At 51.3% G+C, this 19,116-nt stretch overlaps 1 protein-coding gene across 1 annotated transcript; it reads right to left on the reverse strand.

The window, feature by feature from the left end:
• Positions 1-780: 780 nt before the first annotated feature.
• Positions 781-18,785, reverse strand: Heyl (hes related family bHLH transcription factor with YRPW motif like). Its single transcript, XM_048350974.1, has 5 exons — positions 18,632-18,785; positions 10,003-10,069; positions 8,464-8,547; positions 6,575-6,656; positions 781-1,813 (listed from the first exon to the last, which is right to left on the reverse strand). The coding sequence occupies exons 1-5, from the start codon at positions 18,709-18,711 to the stop codon at positions 1,161-1,163; spliced, it is 966 nt and encodes a 321-aa protein (XP_048206931.1). The 5' UTR covers positions 18,712-18,785; the 3' UTR covers positions 781-1,160.
• Positions 18,786-19,116: the final 331 nt, after the last annotated feature.

Below are 19,116 nucleotides of genomic sequence, written 5' to 3' on the forward strand. Positions count from 1 at the left end.
TCTGGCGCTGTATCCCAAGGGGCTGAGGCCTCTGGGTGGCAGCACGCAGGGCCCTGCTGCACCCAGCAGGGAGGACAGTGTGTCTAGAGCTGTGACCCACACAGAGAGGCCAGCAGCCGGGCTCCCCACCGCTCCATGCTGGCCCTGCCTGGTAACTTGTGGAGGCCCGTTTGTGAGGATTCCCCAGCTCAGAGCTTCTGCTGACACCCAGAATCCTCCCAGCCATGGGCAGTCAGCCAGAGGGTGGTGTCTGCAGCTTGATCCCCAATATCCAGGCCTGGGCTGTAATGGACGAGGGCTCTGCCCTGTGGGTCACTGGGAAGGAGTGGGCAGGGGCAGGCTGGGCACCGGTTTCTCTGACTCCTGGCTCACTGTCTCCAGGAACTGAGGCAGGCAGTGTGTCCTACCCCTTGGCCTGCGACGGCTACAGCCTGTTATCATTCCTGACTGCCATCTGACCTCTCCAGGGAAGCAGGCTGCTGTGGGGCCATAGTATCCTTTATTCAATTCAGTGTATGGGGGTGGGGGGTGGGGTGGAACTCAATTTGAATTCAGGAGCCTTGTGCTTGCTAAGCAGGTGCTCTACCACTTGGTCCATACCTCCAGTCTTTCTTTGCTTCAGGCTACTTTTCAGATAGGGTCTTGTGCTGTCTGGGGACCAGCCTCAAACCACAATTCACCTACCTATACCTCCCATTTAACTGGGATTGCAGGTGCAAACAACCACATCTGGCTTGGTTGAAATGGGAGTGGGTGGGTATCTCTCTTGCTTTTTATTTCTCTTTTGCTCTAACTAGCCGCAAAGTTCAATCTTCCTGATGTCTACTTCTCAAGTAGCTGGGACTACAGGTTGTGAGTTGCTGCCTGGCCTCATGCTATTCTTTCTATCTCAGGTTCATGCATACTGGGCAGGAGAAGGTCTCGCACAGTTCTTAGGGGCTCATGAGGCAATCATGGGGCATTTGGTCATGTGAGAACCCAGACCAAGCCTCTGTGGTCAGAGGCGCTCTAGAGGAGCCGTGAAGATGAGCTGCATCAACGGTGAGAGAAGGGGCCTCTGACGGGTGGACGCAAAGCAGAAAATGCAGTGTCTGCTTCAGTGCTCCTGGGAGAAGAACCTTCCTTACTCCTGAGGGACATGGTGGGGATGGGGAGCCCACTCAGAAATCCCCAATCTCAGTGATTTCAGACACCCAGCTGTGGTAGAGCACAGCATTTGCAGGCCTGCCTGCTGGCCCTGATGGGGGAGGGCTGGAGGTGGGGAGGGCTACACAGGCAGTTGTGGGGGAGGACGATGGCACTAGGGGAGAGATGGGACTGCTCCGGGTAGCCCTGCTACTGGGCACCACAGGCAGAGGGGCAGGTGGCCTCTCTGGGGGGCGGGCCCTCGGGGTGGAAGAGACCCCCCGACTGGGCACCACATTCCTCCGGGCTGGCAGGATGGTGCCAGGGGCCCTGCGTGCAGGTGTGATCCGGAGTGCTGGGATGGAGAAAGTGGGAGAGGAGGTGCTGGGGAGGACGGGCCTGGGGACTCGTCCAAGGATGGCAAGCTGGTTGCTCAGGGCCGGCAGCCCCGGACAGCTATGGAAGAAGGACCAGGGCCACACAGGGAAGGCCAGGGAGCCAGCTGGCGTGGGCCAAGGCTCCATCTCAGCTGCGTAGCTGTTCAGGTGGGAGAGGAGGCGAATTCGGACAGGGTCTGCACAGTTGCTGGGGCCTTCCAGAACCCCCAGGTACCGGATGACCTCGGTGAGGCACTCCCGGAAGCCGATGCTACGGAAGTCAACCGCCAGGGCACGGGCATCGAAGAATCCTGCAAGATAAGATGCAATGAGTGGGCTGGGGATATGGCCTAGTGGCTAGAGTGCTTGCCTCGTATACATGAGGCGCTAGGTTCGATTCCCCAGCACCACATATACAGAAAATGGCCAGAAGTGGCGCTGTGGCTCAAGTGGCAGAGTGCTAGCCTTGAGCAAGAAGAAGCCAGGGACAGTGCTCAGGCCCTGAGTCCAAGCCCCAGGACTGGCCAAAAAAAAAAAAAAAAAAAAGATGCAATGAGAGGGGCTGGGAATATGGCCTAGTGGCAAGAGTGCCTGCCTTGTATACATGAAGCCCTGGGTTCGATTCCCCAGCACCACATATATAGAAAACGGCCAGAAGTGGCGCTGTGGCTCAAGTGGCAGAGTGCTAGCCTTGAGCAAAAAGAAGTCAGGGACAGTGCTCAGGCCATGAGTCCAAGGCCCCAAACTGGCAAAAAAAAAAAAAAAGATGCAATGAGAGAATGCCAGGCGGGAGGCACCCAGGCTCAAGGCTGCCAGAGAGCAGTCCCTGGGTGACCCTGGGCCAGCGAGTCCTCAGTCTTCACATCTGTAAAGTGGGGATCCAATAGATGGAGGACAGATAGAAAAAACTAGAAACGTTATACAAGGTAAAGGATGATTTTATCACAATTCACGGTGTGGCCAAGGTAACTCCAGTACTAGACACGTGGGAGGTGTGAAAGGGCTGAACCTACAGAGGTGTTGAATAACCTGGCCTGCGACTGAGAGCAGATGCAGAGAAGGGAAGCGAGGACAGTGTCATGAGAGCCAGAGGTCCCTCAGAGAAAGGAGCATAGCATCCCTGAGAAGCATCGGGACTTTAGAAGTCCATAGAGCTGAATTCAAGTCCTGACGCGGCCATTTAGTCAGCTGGCTGGCCGTCCCAATTCCCTCAGCAATACATGGGAGACATGGGAGGATATGATGCCTGCTTCACTGGTGGAGGGGGGGTCTGTGAAATAAAGCCCAGAGAATGCCCATAAAGGACAAGGGAGTTATCACTTCTATTACTGGCTGGGCTTCTGCTGCATATGAGTTTGTCTCCTGGGTCAAAAGGCAGCCTGAGCCCAGTGGCAGTGGCACACGCCTATAAGCCTAGCTACATACTCTCAGGAGGCTGAGATCTGAGGAGCGTAGAAGCTGCTAGCCTGGGCAAAGCAAACAAAAACATAGTCCATAAGACTCTTAACTCCAGTTCAATAGCAAAAAGCCAGAAGCGGAAGGGTGGCTCAACTGGGTAGAGCGCTAACATTGAGTGAAATAGCCAAGAGAGAGTGCAAGGCCCTGAGTTCAAGCCCTGTACTACTGTGTATGTATGTGTGCATGCACACATGCAGCAAAGATCTCATTCTGGTCCCTGGAGGCTGCCATCAGGCTGGGGCCATCTCTTCTGGCTGATGTCAGTGAGGGACAGCCAGATGGACTTTCCACGTGGTCACCCACACCCTCACCCCTCTCCTTTTCTTTGTTGTTGTTGTTGTTGTTGTTTTGCCAGTCATGGGGCTTGAACTTAGGGCCTGGGCTCTGACCCTGAGCCTCTTTGTGCTCGAGGCTAGCTAGCACTCTACCACTTGAGCCACAGCGCCCCTTTCCAGCCTTTTCTATTTATGTGGTAGTGAGGAATCAAACCCAGGGCTTCATGCATGCTAGGCAAGCACTCTACCACTAAGCCACATTCCCAGCCCCCTCACCCCTCTCTTGACTACCTTCTAAACAAAGCCAGAGCAGCCCTGGGCAGGACTCCCTCATAACCAACCACAGCAGTGGATATCGCATTCTGGTCATGGTTCAGTCCAGAAGGAAAACTTGGCAAAAGACGTCATGGTCCTCGAGTCAGGACCATTTCAGGTGAGACCTGGCTCTGCCATATATTTAGCTATTTGCATATCCTGATACCTTCCTTATTTTTTGGAGGGGATGGGTGGTGGGTTTGGGGTTTGAACTTAGGCCCTGGGCATTGTCTCTGAGCTTTTGTTGTTGTTTTTTTTCCTCAAGGCTATCACTCTACCACTTGAGCCATAGCTCCATTGCTGGTTATTTGGTGGTTAATTGGAGATAAGAGTCTAAGAACCATGATCCTCAGATCTCAGCCCTCTGAGTAGCTAGGATTACAGGCATGAGCCACTGTGCCAAGTTAGGACTGTCATACTAAGAATTTCATTTCATTACTAATAATCCTCATATATACCATCTCATTATTCTCATTAAAGATAGAGAGGCTAAATCATTTGCACAGAGCCTGGATGGGATGGTGGTATGTAAGCCACAACGCCATAGTCCCCTCAGCCCTGAAGGAAAGTGGAGGAGATGAGACCTGCCCCCGCCCCCTCCTGCTTCTTGTGAGAACTGAAGAAGACAACATAAATCCAAGACTTTTGAAAGCTATAAAATGCTGCCCACACCACCCATGACACTACTTTCCTTTTAATGGGATAACGTGAGTGTAATTTGAAATGTCTCCCCACTGGACACTAAGTTCCACCATGAGCAATGCATTCCTCTGCAGAGTTCTCAAAAGGATCTGTGCCAGGGTAAGAGGCCAGACTTATTGTTAAGCTGGCAAACTCCTAAATTCCCATCCAGACCTCCTGTCTCAGAGTATGTGGGGTGACCAGTCACCCCACCCACCCCTACAGGATACTGCTTCACCCTGAGCACAAAGGCCTCTTAAAATACAAATATCCTGGTGGGCGCTGGTGGCTCGTGCCTGGACAACCCCAGTTAGGCAGAAGCTGATATCTGAGGACCATGATTCAAAGCCAACCCAGGCAGAATAGTCTATAAGACTCTTAGCTACAATTGAGCAGCAAAAGGCTGGAAGTAGAGAGATGGCTCAAATGGTAGAGTACCAACCAGCCTTGGATGAAAAAGGCAAGTGAGAGCCCAAAGCCCCAAGTTCAAACCTCAGTATTGTATTGGTACCAAAAACTAAAATAAAAAAGCAATGGTTCTCTTTTAGCGTAGCAAGTTGTCCTTGGGACTTTGGTCTTTGTGGCCACAGCTTGAGACAAAATTTTCCATTTGTCTGGAAGCCTTTGTGTTTTGGCTGTTTCCACAGTGCTGAGGTTTGAATTCAGGATGTTCTACCACTTGAACACCTCTAGCCTTTTTTTTTTTTTTTTTACCAGTCCTGGGCTTGGACTCGGGGCCTGAGCACTGTCCCTGGCTTCTTTTTGCTCAAGGCTAGCACTCTGCCACTTGAGTGACAGCACCACTTCTGGCCGTTTTCTATATATGTGGTGCTGGGGAATCAAACCCAGGGCTTCATGTATACAAGGCAAACACTCTTGCCACTAGGCCATATTCCCAGCCCTAGCCTTTTTTGCTTTTAGTTGTTTTTCAAATAATGTCTCACCGGTTTTGCCTATTCCTCCCTCACATTGGGGCTACAGACACACACCACTACATTTGGCTTATTGATTGAAATGAAGGTCTTACTAACTTTTTTATCTGGGCTGACCTTAAACTATGAGCCCTCCTGACACCCATCTCCCAAGTAGTTGGGATTGTAGATCTGAACCACCTTGCCTACTTGCAGAAGGTCTCACTCCACTTTTCCCCTCATAGCTGGTGCTGTACCACTTGAGCCTTGCTTCTACTTCTGACTTTTTGCTAGTTAATTGGAGATAAGAGTCTCTTGGATTTGTCTCCTAGGGCTAGCTTGGAACCTCAATTCTCAGATCTTAGCCTCCCTTAGCTATGATTACAGGTGTGAGTTACTGGCACCTGGCAAGGAAGTCTTCCTGAAGCTATAGTTGCATGATTTTAAGGGTCTGATTGATTGATTGATTGATTATTTATTTATTTTGCCAGTCCTGGGGCTTGAACTCAGGGCCTGAGCACTGTCTCTGGCTTCTTTTTGCTCAAGGCTAGCATTCTACCACTTGAGCCACAGTGCCACTTCTGGCTGTTTTCTATATATGTAGTGTTGGGGAATTGAACCCAGGGCTTCATGTATGTGAGGCAAGCACTCTACCACTAGGCCATATCCCCAGCCCTTAAGGATTTAATTTAAAATGATAGGATGATCTGTGTTCTACTTCAATCTGGACACCTGTGTGAGTATGGCATGAGGCCCAGCACTGCCCAGGACCTAACAGCAACCCAGAAAGCTAGACAAGGAAGCATATATGGTTAAAATTTTCAGGTGGCGGCTAGGCGTAGAGACTCAAACCTGTAATCCTAGCTACCAGGGAGGCAGAGCTTGGGGGATTATGGTTCGACTCCAGCCTGAACAAAAAGTTTTCCAATCTCCATCTCATACAATGACCAGCAAGGTGGTATATGCCTGTCATCCCAGTGACGCCAGGAAGCATGTAAAGAGGACCAGGGGCATGGCTCTAGCAGCAGAGTACCTGGCTAGCAAGCTAGAGGCCCTGGGTTTAATCACCAGCATGACAAAAATAAGTAAATCAAAAGAAATAAATGCATCAGGTGTTTGCTTTCTGGGTTCAGGCAGGTCTCCGGCGGCAGTTGGCTCATGTAGGTGGCTCCTGAACTCCCTGGAGGCCGGATCCCTGGAACAGTGTCACACGGAGAAAGCTCCTACAAGGCCTGGAAGGGCTTGAAGGATGAGAGGAGGTAGGACACATGCAGACACTGAAAGCAGAGCAGGCGATGCTGAGAGATGAGACACAAGCATGGCAAACCATCAGCAGGATCTGCCGGCTGTGGCTCACTTGGGGATCCCCTGGGGCCCAGCCTCAAAATATGTGTTATTACGACTGACTCCCAAGAGAGAAGAGCATCGGTACCTGTCCCGCCGGTGGCATGGAGCATTTTCAAATGATCCACCGTCATCTGTAAGACCTCGGCTTTCTCCAGTTTGGAAGAGCCCTGTAGGTACAGAAGGCAGAGACGTGCAGGCTCTAGATGGTCCCTGGTACTCAAAAGCCCTGCCTGTCATCAAGGCTCACTGTCTTGAATTGGCGCTCTCTCTCTCTCTCTCTCTCTCTCTCTCTCTCTCTCTCTCTCTCTCAAGTCCTGGGGCTTGGGACTCAGGGCCTGAGCACTGTCCCTGGCTTTTTTGCTCAAGGCTAGCACTCTACCACTTGAGCCACAGCGCCACTTCTGGCTTTTTCTGTATGTGTGGTGCTGAGGAATCGAACCCAGGGCTTCATGTGTGCTAGGCAAGTACTCTACCACTAAGCCACATTCCCATTCCCTTGAATTCTCTCTTGTGAAATGCTTCTGAAGCCTTCTTCCCAGGAAAAACCTGAGCATCTGCCTCACCACAAGAGTTCCTTGGAGACAGACTCCAGGTCTAGTCCATGAGTGGCCCCCAAAAGGTTTTAGCGAACATCTATGGGATAGGTAACTTCTCACCTGTATGCAACCTGTGCTCTGGAGCTTAAGGCAAGAATCTTAGATGCTGTCTGATTTAACCAAATGACTCCCTATTGAATCAGCTCAACAATGTTCAATGACAGAGTGTTCACTCTCAGCCACCCGTTTTACTTCCAAGTAGCTCTGGAAATGTTAGTGGACACATAGCAGAGTTCCTATGCTTCCTTTCTGCTCAGCTAGTTAGTGGCTCAATGTGATCTGGGAGATCTCTGTTCTCTGTGCCTGGCACAACTAGAATTAGCCCCGTTCTCCAGAGTCATTTTTGGGATTCTACTTAAATGGACCTAAAGTTACTATAGCTGAGATACTTCACTAAGTATAAATTTCCTTTTTTTTTAGGTCATGGTGCTGAAATGAGGACCTGGGACCCTGTTCAAGGCTAGCGCTCTACCACTTTGAGCCACAGCACCCCTTCTACCTTTTTTTCTGAGTAGTTTATTGGAGATAAGAGACTCACAGACTTTCTTGTTCAAGGTTGGCTTCAAACCATGGTCCTCGGATCTCAGGCTCCTGAGTAGGTAGGATTACAGGCATGAGCCACCAGTGCCTGGCCACTTTTTTTTTGTTGTTGTTTTGTAGTTAAGTATAGATAAGGGAATTATGGACCTTCCTGCCTGCGCTGGCTTTGAACTGCAATTCTCAAATCTCAGCCTCCTGCATAGCTAAGATTACAGATGTGAGCCACCAGTGCCCCATCACCATTCTTTTTTTTTTTTTTTTGCCAGTCCTGGGGTTTGAACTCAGGGCCTAGGCACTGTCCCTGAGCCTCTCTGTGCTCAAGGCTAGCACTCTACCACTTGAGCCACAGTACCACTTCCGGCTTTTTCTGTGTCTGAGGTGCTGAGGAATTGAACCCAGGGCTTCATGTATGCTAGGCAAGCACTGTACCGCTAAGCCACATTCCCAGCCCCCCAGCCCACCATTTTTTTTTTTTTTTGTACATGCCAGTCAGGACCTAGTGCTCTCACTTAGCTTTTGCACTCAAGGTTGGAACTCTACCCCTTGAACCATACTTCTACTTCCACCTTTTGCTAGTCAACTGAAGAGTCTCATGGACCTGCCCAAGGTGGCTTCCAACCTCTATCCTCAGATCTCAGCCTCCTAAGTAGCTAGGATAGGCATGAGCCACCAGCACCTAGTTAAATTTCCATTCTTTGTCCCCAGGCTACTGACAGCGATACCTAAATGACTACAATCCCTTGTCAGCCAATATCCACCACAAGAGCTTCCATGAGAGATGAACCTTACTTGTCACTAACTCAGTATTTCCTCTGGCTCCGTCAGCAATGTCACCCACCTGTTTCTCAAAGGCAGTGGGGACCAGGCGCCGCAATTCGGAGAGACTACTGTTGATGCGGTCTCGACGTCGTTTCTCTATGATCTGAACAAGAATGACAAGAAATGACCCATACATGCATACTCCTTCACAGTTCCCCGTGCGTCCAGACAGACACTGGACCCGTTTTCCCTCATCAGATTCTCATGAGGAAGGAGGAAATTATGGCTCAGGAATTTGCTTGAGGGCTCACAGCTAGAGAGCACACACCTGGAAGAAGTCACATCTTGTGTCTTGGTCTGTAAGAGGGAGGAGGGGCTTATGAGTACAGGCCTCAGTCAGCCCTGCTTGGGGGGAGGGGGGGAGAGGGGAAGAGAGAGGAGTAGCTGGACCAGTGTGTGTGTGTGGGGGGGGTGCCTTCCAGTGGCTAGGTTATCAGAGGGGCTGCTCTTTCTAACTGTAGAGCCCTTTATTTACATCATTTCCTTCTCTTCTTCCAATCCTGGTAGCGGAATACTCATAGTACAACGGCAGGAAAATAACCTTCCTTTCTTCAGAGAAAGAACATGAATGTGGCCGGGCACTGGTAGCTCAGGTCTGTAATCCTAGCTACTCAGGAAGCTGAGATCTGAGGGTCCATATTTGGAGCTAGCATAGGTAGGAAAAGTCAGTGAGACTCTTATTTCCAATTAACCACCAAAAAGCTGAAAGTCAGCCAGGCGCCAGTGGCTCATGCCTGTAATCCTTAGGCGGCTGAGATCTGAGGATCATGGTTCAAATCCAGCCCAGGCATAAAGTCCATAAACTATTCAGAAAAAGCCAGAAGTGGTGCTGAGGCTTAAATGGTAGAGTGTTAAGCCTTGTACAGTGCAAAGAGGCTCTGGGACAGTGCATAGGCCCTGAGTTCAAGCCCTAGGACCGGCAAAAAAAAAAAAAAAAAAAAAAAAGAACCAAAAGCTGGAAGTGGAGTTGTGGTTCAAGTTGTAAACAACTAGCCCTGAGCAAAAAAGCTCAGGGACAGTGCCCAGGCCCTGAGTTCAAACCCCAGTATTGCCAAGCACACACACACAGTCATGAGTGTGGGAGGGAAGTGGTTTGTCTAAGGGCTCACAGGGAGTGAATGGCCTCTGTCAGATCCTTGGCCTCTGGGTTCCCAGTGTGCAAGCACAGATGTTTCCTGGGTGAGAGGTGGGGCTAGACAAGATGGAGAGGGGAAAGCAGGAAGCCTCCTCATTCTGCCTGCCTCCTCACTTCTCACACATGGAGAGAAACGTTCTAGGCTCAGGAAGGAGACAGGGAGCAGAGAGGGAGGGACAGAGAATAGAGGGGGAGGCTGGAACAAAAGTAACAGATGTTATTATGCACTTAATCTTCATGAGTCCAGCCACATATGGGCGGAAATAAGGCACTGAGAGGAGAAGTGGCTTGCCTGGACTTGAACCCCAGCAAGCTGGTCTGATGTTTCAGAACAGGTTCACAGGCCAGCATCCCGCCCCCTTTTCCAATTTTCCCAATCAGGGAACATTGATTGGACCCCTGCAAGGCTGAGAGCACACTCACCCCTCTGCGTTTCTTCCTGGCTTGCATCTGCGAGGGGCTGGAGGTGGCCAGCGGCCTGGCCATCTGGCTGCAGGGGAAGAAGAGAAAGGCCATTTTCTCAGGATACAAACCCATCTCCCTGGCCTGGACTGATTGGAATGGCTAGGCTGGCGATGGACCCTGGTCTCCCAGGCCGAGGAAGGGCTCCGGGGTTGGCATGGGGAGGGATGCCCCCTTTCTCCCCAGGGTCTCTTTTCACCACCAGCCAAGTCCTCCATGTGCTCTGAGCTTTCTGCCTGCCACCCTGGTTGGTGTCTGTGTGAAGCCGGAGGTGGACTGCCATGTCCCCAAGCCTGCTGGCTTTGCCCCCTGCCACCCCCCTGCACCTTCCCCTTGCTTCAGGGATGGCCACTCTCTCTGCAACCCGATCCCAGGGGTGGGGGTGGGGGGTGGGCTGGCAGGGTATGGGCCTGGCCCAAGCAGGGGCCAGGCGGGGCGGGTTGAGTTTCAGAGAGCCGAGCCCCTGGGAAGGAGCGTGGAAAGAGCAGATGCCGCCGCTTCCCACGGCCGGCGCCACCGCCCTCCGCCAGTCCCGCAGCTGCCGCCTCCTCCCACGCGGCGGGCAGGCGAGGGGGAGGCCGCATCTGGGTCACAGGCCCCTCTTGAGTGCTTGGGGACACTGCCCTGGCCTCCCTGAAGGCCGAATCGGTTCCCCCACAACCCTGGCCTTCCTCTGCAGCCCGGGCTGAATACTGGGTATTTGCCTCCAGCACAAGAGTTCCCATCAGAAGAGGCTGGGGGCGGGATGGGAGAGAGGCTGGGTGGGGGGGGGGGGGAGAAGGGGATGAAATGGTAGGTCGGATGACGAAGGGGTTCCTGCCCCCTTCAGATTTTGACCAGAATAACATGCAGACCAGTGACTGTCCATCTAGACGGCTCCAAGGTATCCTTTATGTGGCCAAGGCGGGAGGCCCTGTTCAGGTCTGCAAGGGTTCCCCTGCTTCCTGGAAAGTCCAGTGCCACACATCTGAACAGGAACCCCACCAGCTCGCCCTCACCCCACACCTGCTCCTCATCCCTTGGGTTTTCCATCTCACTGAAGTCATCCCTAGCTTGGAGTTCTGCATGGCTGAAACCTGGCACTGTCTTGGACCCTGCCTTCATCCTCACTCCACTTCACCCAAACCTGCCTGCTCCAGGTGTCAACTGTGTGTCCTGTCTGTCCTATCGACTTGCAGGGTATTCAGGACCTCCTGTCATCTCTCACATGGGGGCCCACATGGGCCTATGGGGCCCTTCTCTCCTTAGGTCTGTCTGTACCCTCTCTATTCCCACTGCAGGCACAGTGATCATTTAAATGCAAATCTGAGTTTTGTCACTTTTTTTTTTTTTTTTTTTTTTTTTTTGCCAGTCCTGGGTCTTGGACTCAGGGCCTGAGCACTGCCCCTGGCTTCTTTTTGCTCAAGGTTAACACTCTGCCACTTGAGCCACAGCACCACTTATGGCCATTTTCTATATATGTGGTGCTGGGGAATCGAACCCAGGGCTTCATGTATATAAGGCAAACACTCTTGCCAGTAGGCCATATTCCCAGCCCCAAATTTTGTCACTTTTGTGTGTGTGTATGTGTGTGTGTGTGTGTGTGTGTGTGTGTGTTGGTCCTGGGGATTGAATTCAAGGCCTGGGCACTGTCCCTGAGCCTTTTTTTTTTGTTCAAGACTGGTGCTCTACCACTTGAGCCACAGTTCCACTTCAAGCCTTTTTTTTGGTGGTTAATTGGAGATGAGTCTCGCAGACTTTCCTGCCCAAGCTGGCTTTGAACTGCAATCTTCGGATCCCAGCTTCCTAAGTAGCTAGGATTACAGGTGTGAGCCACCGGTGCCTCCTCAGTGGCTTCCTAATCATCATATACACACTTGTGCTCACTAGGGTGTTGAGCTTGTGCTTGCTACACAAGTGCCCTGCCATTTGAGTCATCCCTCAGCCCTCCCAATGCTTTCAAGGTCAAAACCACTATCCTTCAGGTGGCCCAGCTGGCCCCTGTCACTTCCTAGTTCCAATCCTCTTTCACCATGTGTGCTCCTGCCTGTGAACCCACTAACTCCTGTAGTTTCACATCCTGTTCCCCTACTCTAGAATCCTCTGGTGAACACCATCTCTCCATCCCAAACCCCAACCCCTTTGCCCAGTAACTTCAACAAAGACCCTGCCGATCTCAACTCAAATGTCAACTCCTTTAGAAGTTTTTCTTTTTTAACATCTACTCTCCCACTAGATGCCCGTTGCTCTATACAATCCTAGCCTACTGCCAGTTTGTGTTTTATACTTACAAGGTTTTTAAATTAATATTCTTTGTGTATGTCTATGTGTGAGAGAGAGAGAGAGAAAGAGAGACAGAGAGAGACAGAGAGAACACTGGAGCTTGAATTCAGGGCATCACGCTCTCAATTGGTTTTCTTTCTTTTTCTTTTTTTTTTTTTTTTCTTCAAGGCTGGCACTCTCTACCACTAAAGCCACACTCCTACTTCTGGCTTTTTGCTGAGAAAAGAGTCTGATGAACTTTTCTGCTCAGACTAGCTTCGATGAGTCTCAGATCTCAGCCTTCTTAGTAGCTAGGATTATAGGTGAGAGCCCCCAGTGCCCAGCTCGTTTGATTAATATTTATCTCTCCAGCAAACAAGCTCGATGAAGTCACAAGTGACATCAATGTCACTTACCACTGTAGCCCTGGTTCTCAGCAAGTGTTTGGAACACACAGAGTTCATGGCTGAGCTTCAGCTTCCCAATTCGTTCTCTGAAACCACTGAGGAACATAGGTAGGACCACCATAAAGCCTATGTTCTGGGCCTTTATGGAATGAGGGTCTATGTAGCTTATTTAGAGGCTGCCCAGGTGTTTACCCTCATAGCATTTGAGGTTGGATCATTTTCGTGAATACTTCAAATAAAGAAGTTTGCAGGAGAGACCAAATACCATTTGTCAGCTCTTGATGCTATGCCTCTGGCTTGGTCCAGACACATCTGGAAAAGGATGTATCCCACACACACATCTGGACAAGCAGAACTGGTTAGAGGCCTGGGAAAGCTCCTGGGAGGCAGGGCCCAGTGAGGCAGGTCTGGACCTCAGACACCAGATCGTGAGATCTGAGGGGCGGTGGCTTGTTTACAAAGCTTCCCCGGTTCACTGGGGACAAACCCCAGGAGCCAAGGTACATAAGAGACATGGCCTTTGTTCCGCTCACTGGATAAAGCGTTGCGCTAAGTATTGGGTTAGCCTGTGCACGTCACTGCCTCTCAGCCTGATCTCTCCTCAGGGACCATCTCTTGGAGCCTGGCGCACCCACTTCAGGCTAGGCGGCTCTAGGCGCTCTCTTTTTCCTGTCTCTTGCTTCATTCCTCTCAGCAGCATGGTCTCCCCTCCCCCACTCCCCTAGATCTTATTGGCAAAGCTCACTTTCCTTCCTTCCTTCCCTCCCTCCCTCCCTCCCTCCCTCCCTCCCTCCCTCCTTTCTTTCTTTCTTCCTTGTGCTACTACTGGGGCTTGAACTCAAGGCTTGGGCATTGTCATTTGAACTACAGCTCCATTTCAGGCTTTTGTGTGTATGTGTGTGATTAATTGAAGATAAGAATCTCATAGACTTTCCTGCCTGTGTGGCTTCAAAATTTGGATCCTCAGCCTCCCAAGTAGCTGGAATTACAGGTGTGAACCACCAGTGCCTGCTCACTTTATGGTTTTTTTTGGCATCACTGCATGTCTTTCTCTCCTTTGAGCCCTGAGGAAATCCCATTTCACAGATGATGATGCGGAGCCTCAGGGAGCTAAAGCAGTTTGTTCAGCCCACCCAGCTGCTAAGCATGAGAATCCTTGTCTTCTGGCTCCCAATGCAGCATTGTTCTTCTCTCCTAAGTCTGATTTCCTGTCTGTCTGAATAGTCTTCCAGTCTCTCTACCCTAACAGCTCCCAGCCTGGGCTCCCGCAGCCTGTGATCTGGTTCAGATGGTGGGAGGAGGGGTGGGAGCTTCTCCTCTGAGAGTCTGAAAATAAGGCAGAGAGGATATGGTGACTACCAAGAGCTGCTCTGGGGGCCTCTTGGAGCCCCAAGCCAGGATTCCGGGGCAGTCTCTGGGAGTGGGAATAGCTTTTCAGGTGATCTGGCCGTGGGTCCTGACGACCCTTGGTGCTGACTCCGCCTGGGAACTTCCTTGTGGGACTCTTGCAGATGACTGCACTTGAATCAAAGGCAGAATCCTAATGCGCCACATGAAGGGTCCTCAGACAGCACTGAGCCCACTGGTAACATGAGAAAACCCAGAGAAGGGAAGGGACCTTCTACAGGATGCCCAGCCAATGAGAGAAAATCCAGGACCAGAGCTGGGTTCCATGGCTTTTCATCTAGGGCTCTTGCCAATGTGCCCCCGACATTCATCATCGCATCATGACCTAGCAGTACGCTTCGTTCTAGAAGGAATTTCCACATCCATCTGTCTCATTTATTGCACAATAGCCCTCTATTCCATTTTTAGGAAATATAATTATATTTATGGGGATGTGTGTGACAGACACAGAGTTAAGCATCATGCCCAGCAAGTCTAGTCTTCCTGTCAGATCTCTCACTGGTGACCCCTTGGACAGCAGTATTCATTAGACATGACCTTGTGCCAAACCAAGGAGCTATGTGCTACATGTCAAAGCCTCACACGGGGAGAGTCATATCTGCACCCTTATTTTGTAAGAGATAAAACTCAGGTTCAGAGGGGAGTAAAGTCACTTGCAAAAGTAAATGGAATGGGGCTGGGAATATGGCCTAGTAGCAAGAATGTGTGACTCGTATACATGAAGCCCTGGGTTCGATTCCCCAGCACCACATATACAGAAAATGGCCAGAGGTGGCGCTGTGGCTCAAGTGGCAGTGTACTAGCCTTGAGCAAAGAAGCCAGGGACAGTGCTGAGTTCAAGCTCCAGGACTAACAAAAAAAAAAAAAAGTAAATGGCATGGAGAGTCAAACTCAGATCTATCTGACTTCAAAGGAGCCTGATAAATGACAGGTGTTCATTAAATGTTCAGAGATGGGGAGAGAAGAGGTTGTCTTCTGTCTGGACCCAGCATGCATCGGGGAGGGGGGTTATCAGGTTCAGACAGGAGCTCTAAGCATGATTCCCACAGATGGGGCAGGATGCTAGCAGCAGGCAAATGCCCCTTATGACAATGGGGCACACCCTGTTTTTTCCTCTCAAGTCTGAGTGTGTGGGACTGGTGCCCTGCCTCTGACCCTAGGAGGCTGGCTGCCCCAGCCTTGTGGCCCTTGTCACTGTTTATCTGATTTTCTTTGTACATGAAGCGCTTCTTCTCTGAGAGTTCCCTGAGGGCAGAGGCCAGGCAGGATACATCTGGGCTCTGATGCCCAGCCATGGGTCTGGACCACAGCAGGCACCGTTCAGCAGTCCCTGAATTGAAGCATTTATGTCTGCTGGGGGGAGGGCCCTCTGGGAAGTGCTACAAAGAGGCGTCTATAAGGCAGCCTGTGCCAGATGTCCAGCTGCCTTCCCTGCTCAGAGGGGTCTGCCCTTCTGAGAACAGCCTCTAAAGATGGGCTCCAGCCAAAATGACAAAACTCCGTAGAGAAAAGAAAAACCAAACCAGACCTCATTGAGATCACCTTCAGGAAGCCTTCCCTGCTGTCCTTGGTTGTCAGTGAACCCCACCCCACACAGGTGCCTTCACAGGCCACAGGCTCCTCTTTCTATTCTACACATAGTCCTCGCCTAGGCTGACAGTTGCAGAGGATACACCAGCTCTCTGGCATCCGTTTTATGCTCTGGACCCAGAAAGACCAAGAAACATTAAATTTGTAACCCTCTCCACCATCACCACATGCTGTTGGCCACTTCCCCCTGCTAGCAGGCACAGGCTTGGAGAATTGTTTCTCTCAATTGTAGATTCTAATGGGGCTCGAACCTAGGGTAATGTGCCCACTTTGCAAGCACTCTTCTGCTGAGCTACATCCTCAACTCGGATCTGTGATTGAGGCAGGATCTTCCTGGTCTCAGAAAACTAGAGAGCAATAGAATTATGAAATGCCTTCAAGCACATCATTAAGTATTGGGATGGGGGCTGGGAATATGGCCTGGTGGCAAGGGTGCTTGCCTCATATACATGAAGCCCTGGGTTCAATTCCCCAGCACCACATATATAGAAAACGGCCAGAAGTGGCGCTGCGGCTCAAGTGGCAGAGTGCTAGCCTTGAGCAAAAAGAAGCCAGGGACAGTGCTCAGGCCCTGAGTGCTCAAGCCCCAGGACTGGCCAAAAAAAAAGAATTGGGATGAAGTGTGGATCAGAGGTAGCGCACTGTTGTGTAATATGTGCCTGTACGAGAGTCTAGGTTCATTCCCCGGTACTGCAAAAAAGAAAAAGAAAGAAACAAACCCTGATCCCCTTCTCATTCTTTTGTTGTTTTTGTTTATTTGAGACAGAGTTTCACTATGTGCTGAGATTGGCCTCAGACTAGAGAGCCTCCTCTACCTGCTGGGATGGTAGGTGTGTGACACCACACCCAGCTTGTTCCCTTCTAATTCTTGTCTAGAGATGAGCAAGATGGATGAAATAGCTCTTTCCTTCTCACTGCCACCCTCCTTTATTTTGCTGAGGCAGAAACAAGCTTAGACAGGGAAACTAGTAGCTTGAGACTGCATGGTAGTACACGGCTTGCCTAGCATGCATGAAGCCCTCGATCAATTCTTAGTACTGATGGAAATAAAAGAAGGAAGGAAAGAAGAGCCTAAAAGGAGAGTTAGTGGCAGTTACAGGACTGGCCAGCTCTGCAGAGTCTTAGCTTGTCCCTATAGCTATTTTCAGGGTGTGTGCCTGGCACTAACTAAACCTGTTGGGCCCTGAGCTAAGCTCTTGACCTCTCATTTGATTTTTCCAACACTCATTTGAAAATGGTTCTATTATGTGTTCCCATTTTACAGATGAGAACAGTGAAGCTTAGTGAATTCACAGAGCTGGGAGGCAGCAGAATGATTTAAAAACAAACCAACAAAAACAGTGTGCTGCCTAGCACTGGTGGCTCACACCTGTAACCCTAGCAAATCAGGAGGCTGAGATCTGAGGATAGCAGTTCAAAGCCAGCTGAGGAAGGAAAGTCCATGAGACTTTTGTTCTGGTTTGGTTTGGTTAGTTATGGGGCTTGAAGTCAGGGCCTGGGTACTGTCCCTGAGCTCTTTTGCTCAAGGATAGAGGTCCATCACTGAGCCACAGCTCCACTTCCGTTTTTTGAGTGGTTTTTGAGATAAGAGTCTGGCTGGCACCAAAGGTTTATGTCTGTAATCCTAACTACTCAGGAGGCTGAGATCTGAGGATCAAAGTTTGAAGGCTTACAGGCTAGGATTAAAGGCTAGGATTACAGGTGTAAGCCACCAGTGCCCTGTATCCACAAAACTTTTCTCCCCAATTAACCACCAGAAAGACTGAAAGTGGAGCTGCTCAAGTGGCAGAGCACCAGTCTTGAGCAATAAGGGACAAAGCCCAGATATTGAGTTCAAGCCTCAGTACTGGCAAACACATACAAAAAATAAAAAAAGCAGTTTGTTCTAAAGGCTCAAAGCAAGTCAAACTGTTATATCCCAGAAGTGGATGACTTTGGAAACAGTGGTTTGGAGAAAGAGCCTTGGGAATGGAATAGTGGGCCTAGCAAGTCGGCTACCATTGTCTTTAGAACCAAAACCAGAATGCTAAATTTTGCTTTGCTCAAGGAGAATTTTCTTCTCCCTGAAGCTTTTCTTGTACTCGATGAAAAGTACAACAAACTAGTGTAAAATTAGGAAAGTATGGTTATTCTACTTAGTGGGCAGATTCTAGACAGGGCCGTGTGGTATCAACAGACCATGAAGATTTGCTAAGGTCTTCAAGAAAAGCCAGGGGGGCTGGGAATATGGCCTAGTGGCAAGAGAGCTTGCCTCCTATACATGAAGCCCTGGGTTCGATTCCCTGGCACCACCATATATAGAAAACAGCCAGAAGGGGCGCTGTGGCTCAAGTGGCAGAGTGCTAGCCTTGAGCAAAAAGGAAGCCAGGGACAGTGCTCAGACCCTGAGTCCAAGCCCCAGGACTGGCCAAAAAAAAAAAAAAAAAAAAAAAAAGAGAGAGAAAAAGAAAAGCCAGGGGCCAGTGAGTGTGGTTCCTGTCTATAATCCTAGCTACCCAAGAGGCTGAGATCTGAGGGTCAAGGTTCGAAGCCAGACCAAGCAGGAAAATCGGTGAGACTTCAATATCCAATTAACCATTAAAAAAAAAAGAAAGAAAGAAAGAAAAAAGCCAGAAATGGAGCTGTGGCGCCACTGAGTGAAAAAGCCCAAGGACAGTTTCCAGGCCCTAAGTTCAAGCCCCAGAAACGGCCCGTTACACAAAAAGTCTTCAAGAAAAGTCCTCTCCAGTGGCCTCAGCAGGAAGTCCATTTCTAGCCGGCCACCAAGTCCCCCGCAGAACGCCACCTCCGTCCCCGCATGGATGGGCGCGCGCCCGGGAATCCGCAGCGAGCGCTCAGCAAAGGTGCACGCAGCACACGCCCCCAACCTCCGGGCTCACACCTGCGGGCATCTCCGAGGCCCGATGCCCGCTGAGCCCCTCGGGGGTCCCGGCCCCGGCCCTTACCTCCGATCGCCCTCACAGCCCACGTCGATGGGTCCGTCGGACTCGCCATCCGAGCCGCTCGGCTCCCTGGGCCGCTTCATGGTCAGTGCCGGCTTCCTGGGACTCAGCCCCGCGCTCGGGCTCCGAGTCCGCCGGTCGGGCCCCGCCCCGGCCCGCCCCGGCCCCGGCCCGGCCCCGGCGCAGACGCCGCCCTTTCCCAGGGCCCTTCCCCGCACCGCAGTCCCCCCCCCCGGCGCCCTGGCGCCCCCTCGCCCCCGCGGTGACGCGCCACCGAGCGTGGGAAGGCCCCGGGCGGGCGCCGCCCCCGCCGCAGCCCCGCCGGGAGGTCGGGCTCCGGACGGCTCGCTGGCCGCCGCGCGCTGGGTGGCCTTGGGCAGGTGCCCTGGGAGGCCTCTCCGTGAAGCCGGGGTCCCACTCGGTCCCCGGTTCTCCCAGGGCGCGGATGCCCTGTGGAGGCGCCACTCTGGCCGGGGCCCCAGCCTCAG

Source organism: Perognathus longimembris, chromosome 7 (genome assembly GCF_023159225.1).
Source record: "Perognathus longimembris pacificus isolate PPM17 chromosome 7, ASM2315922v1, whole genome shotgun sequence".
Lineage (NCBI taxonomy): Eukaryota > Metazoa > Chordata > Mammalia > Rodentia > Heteromyidae > Perognathus > Perognathus longimembris.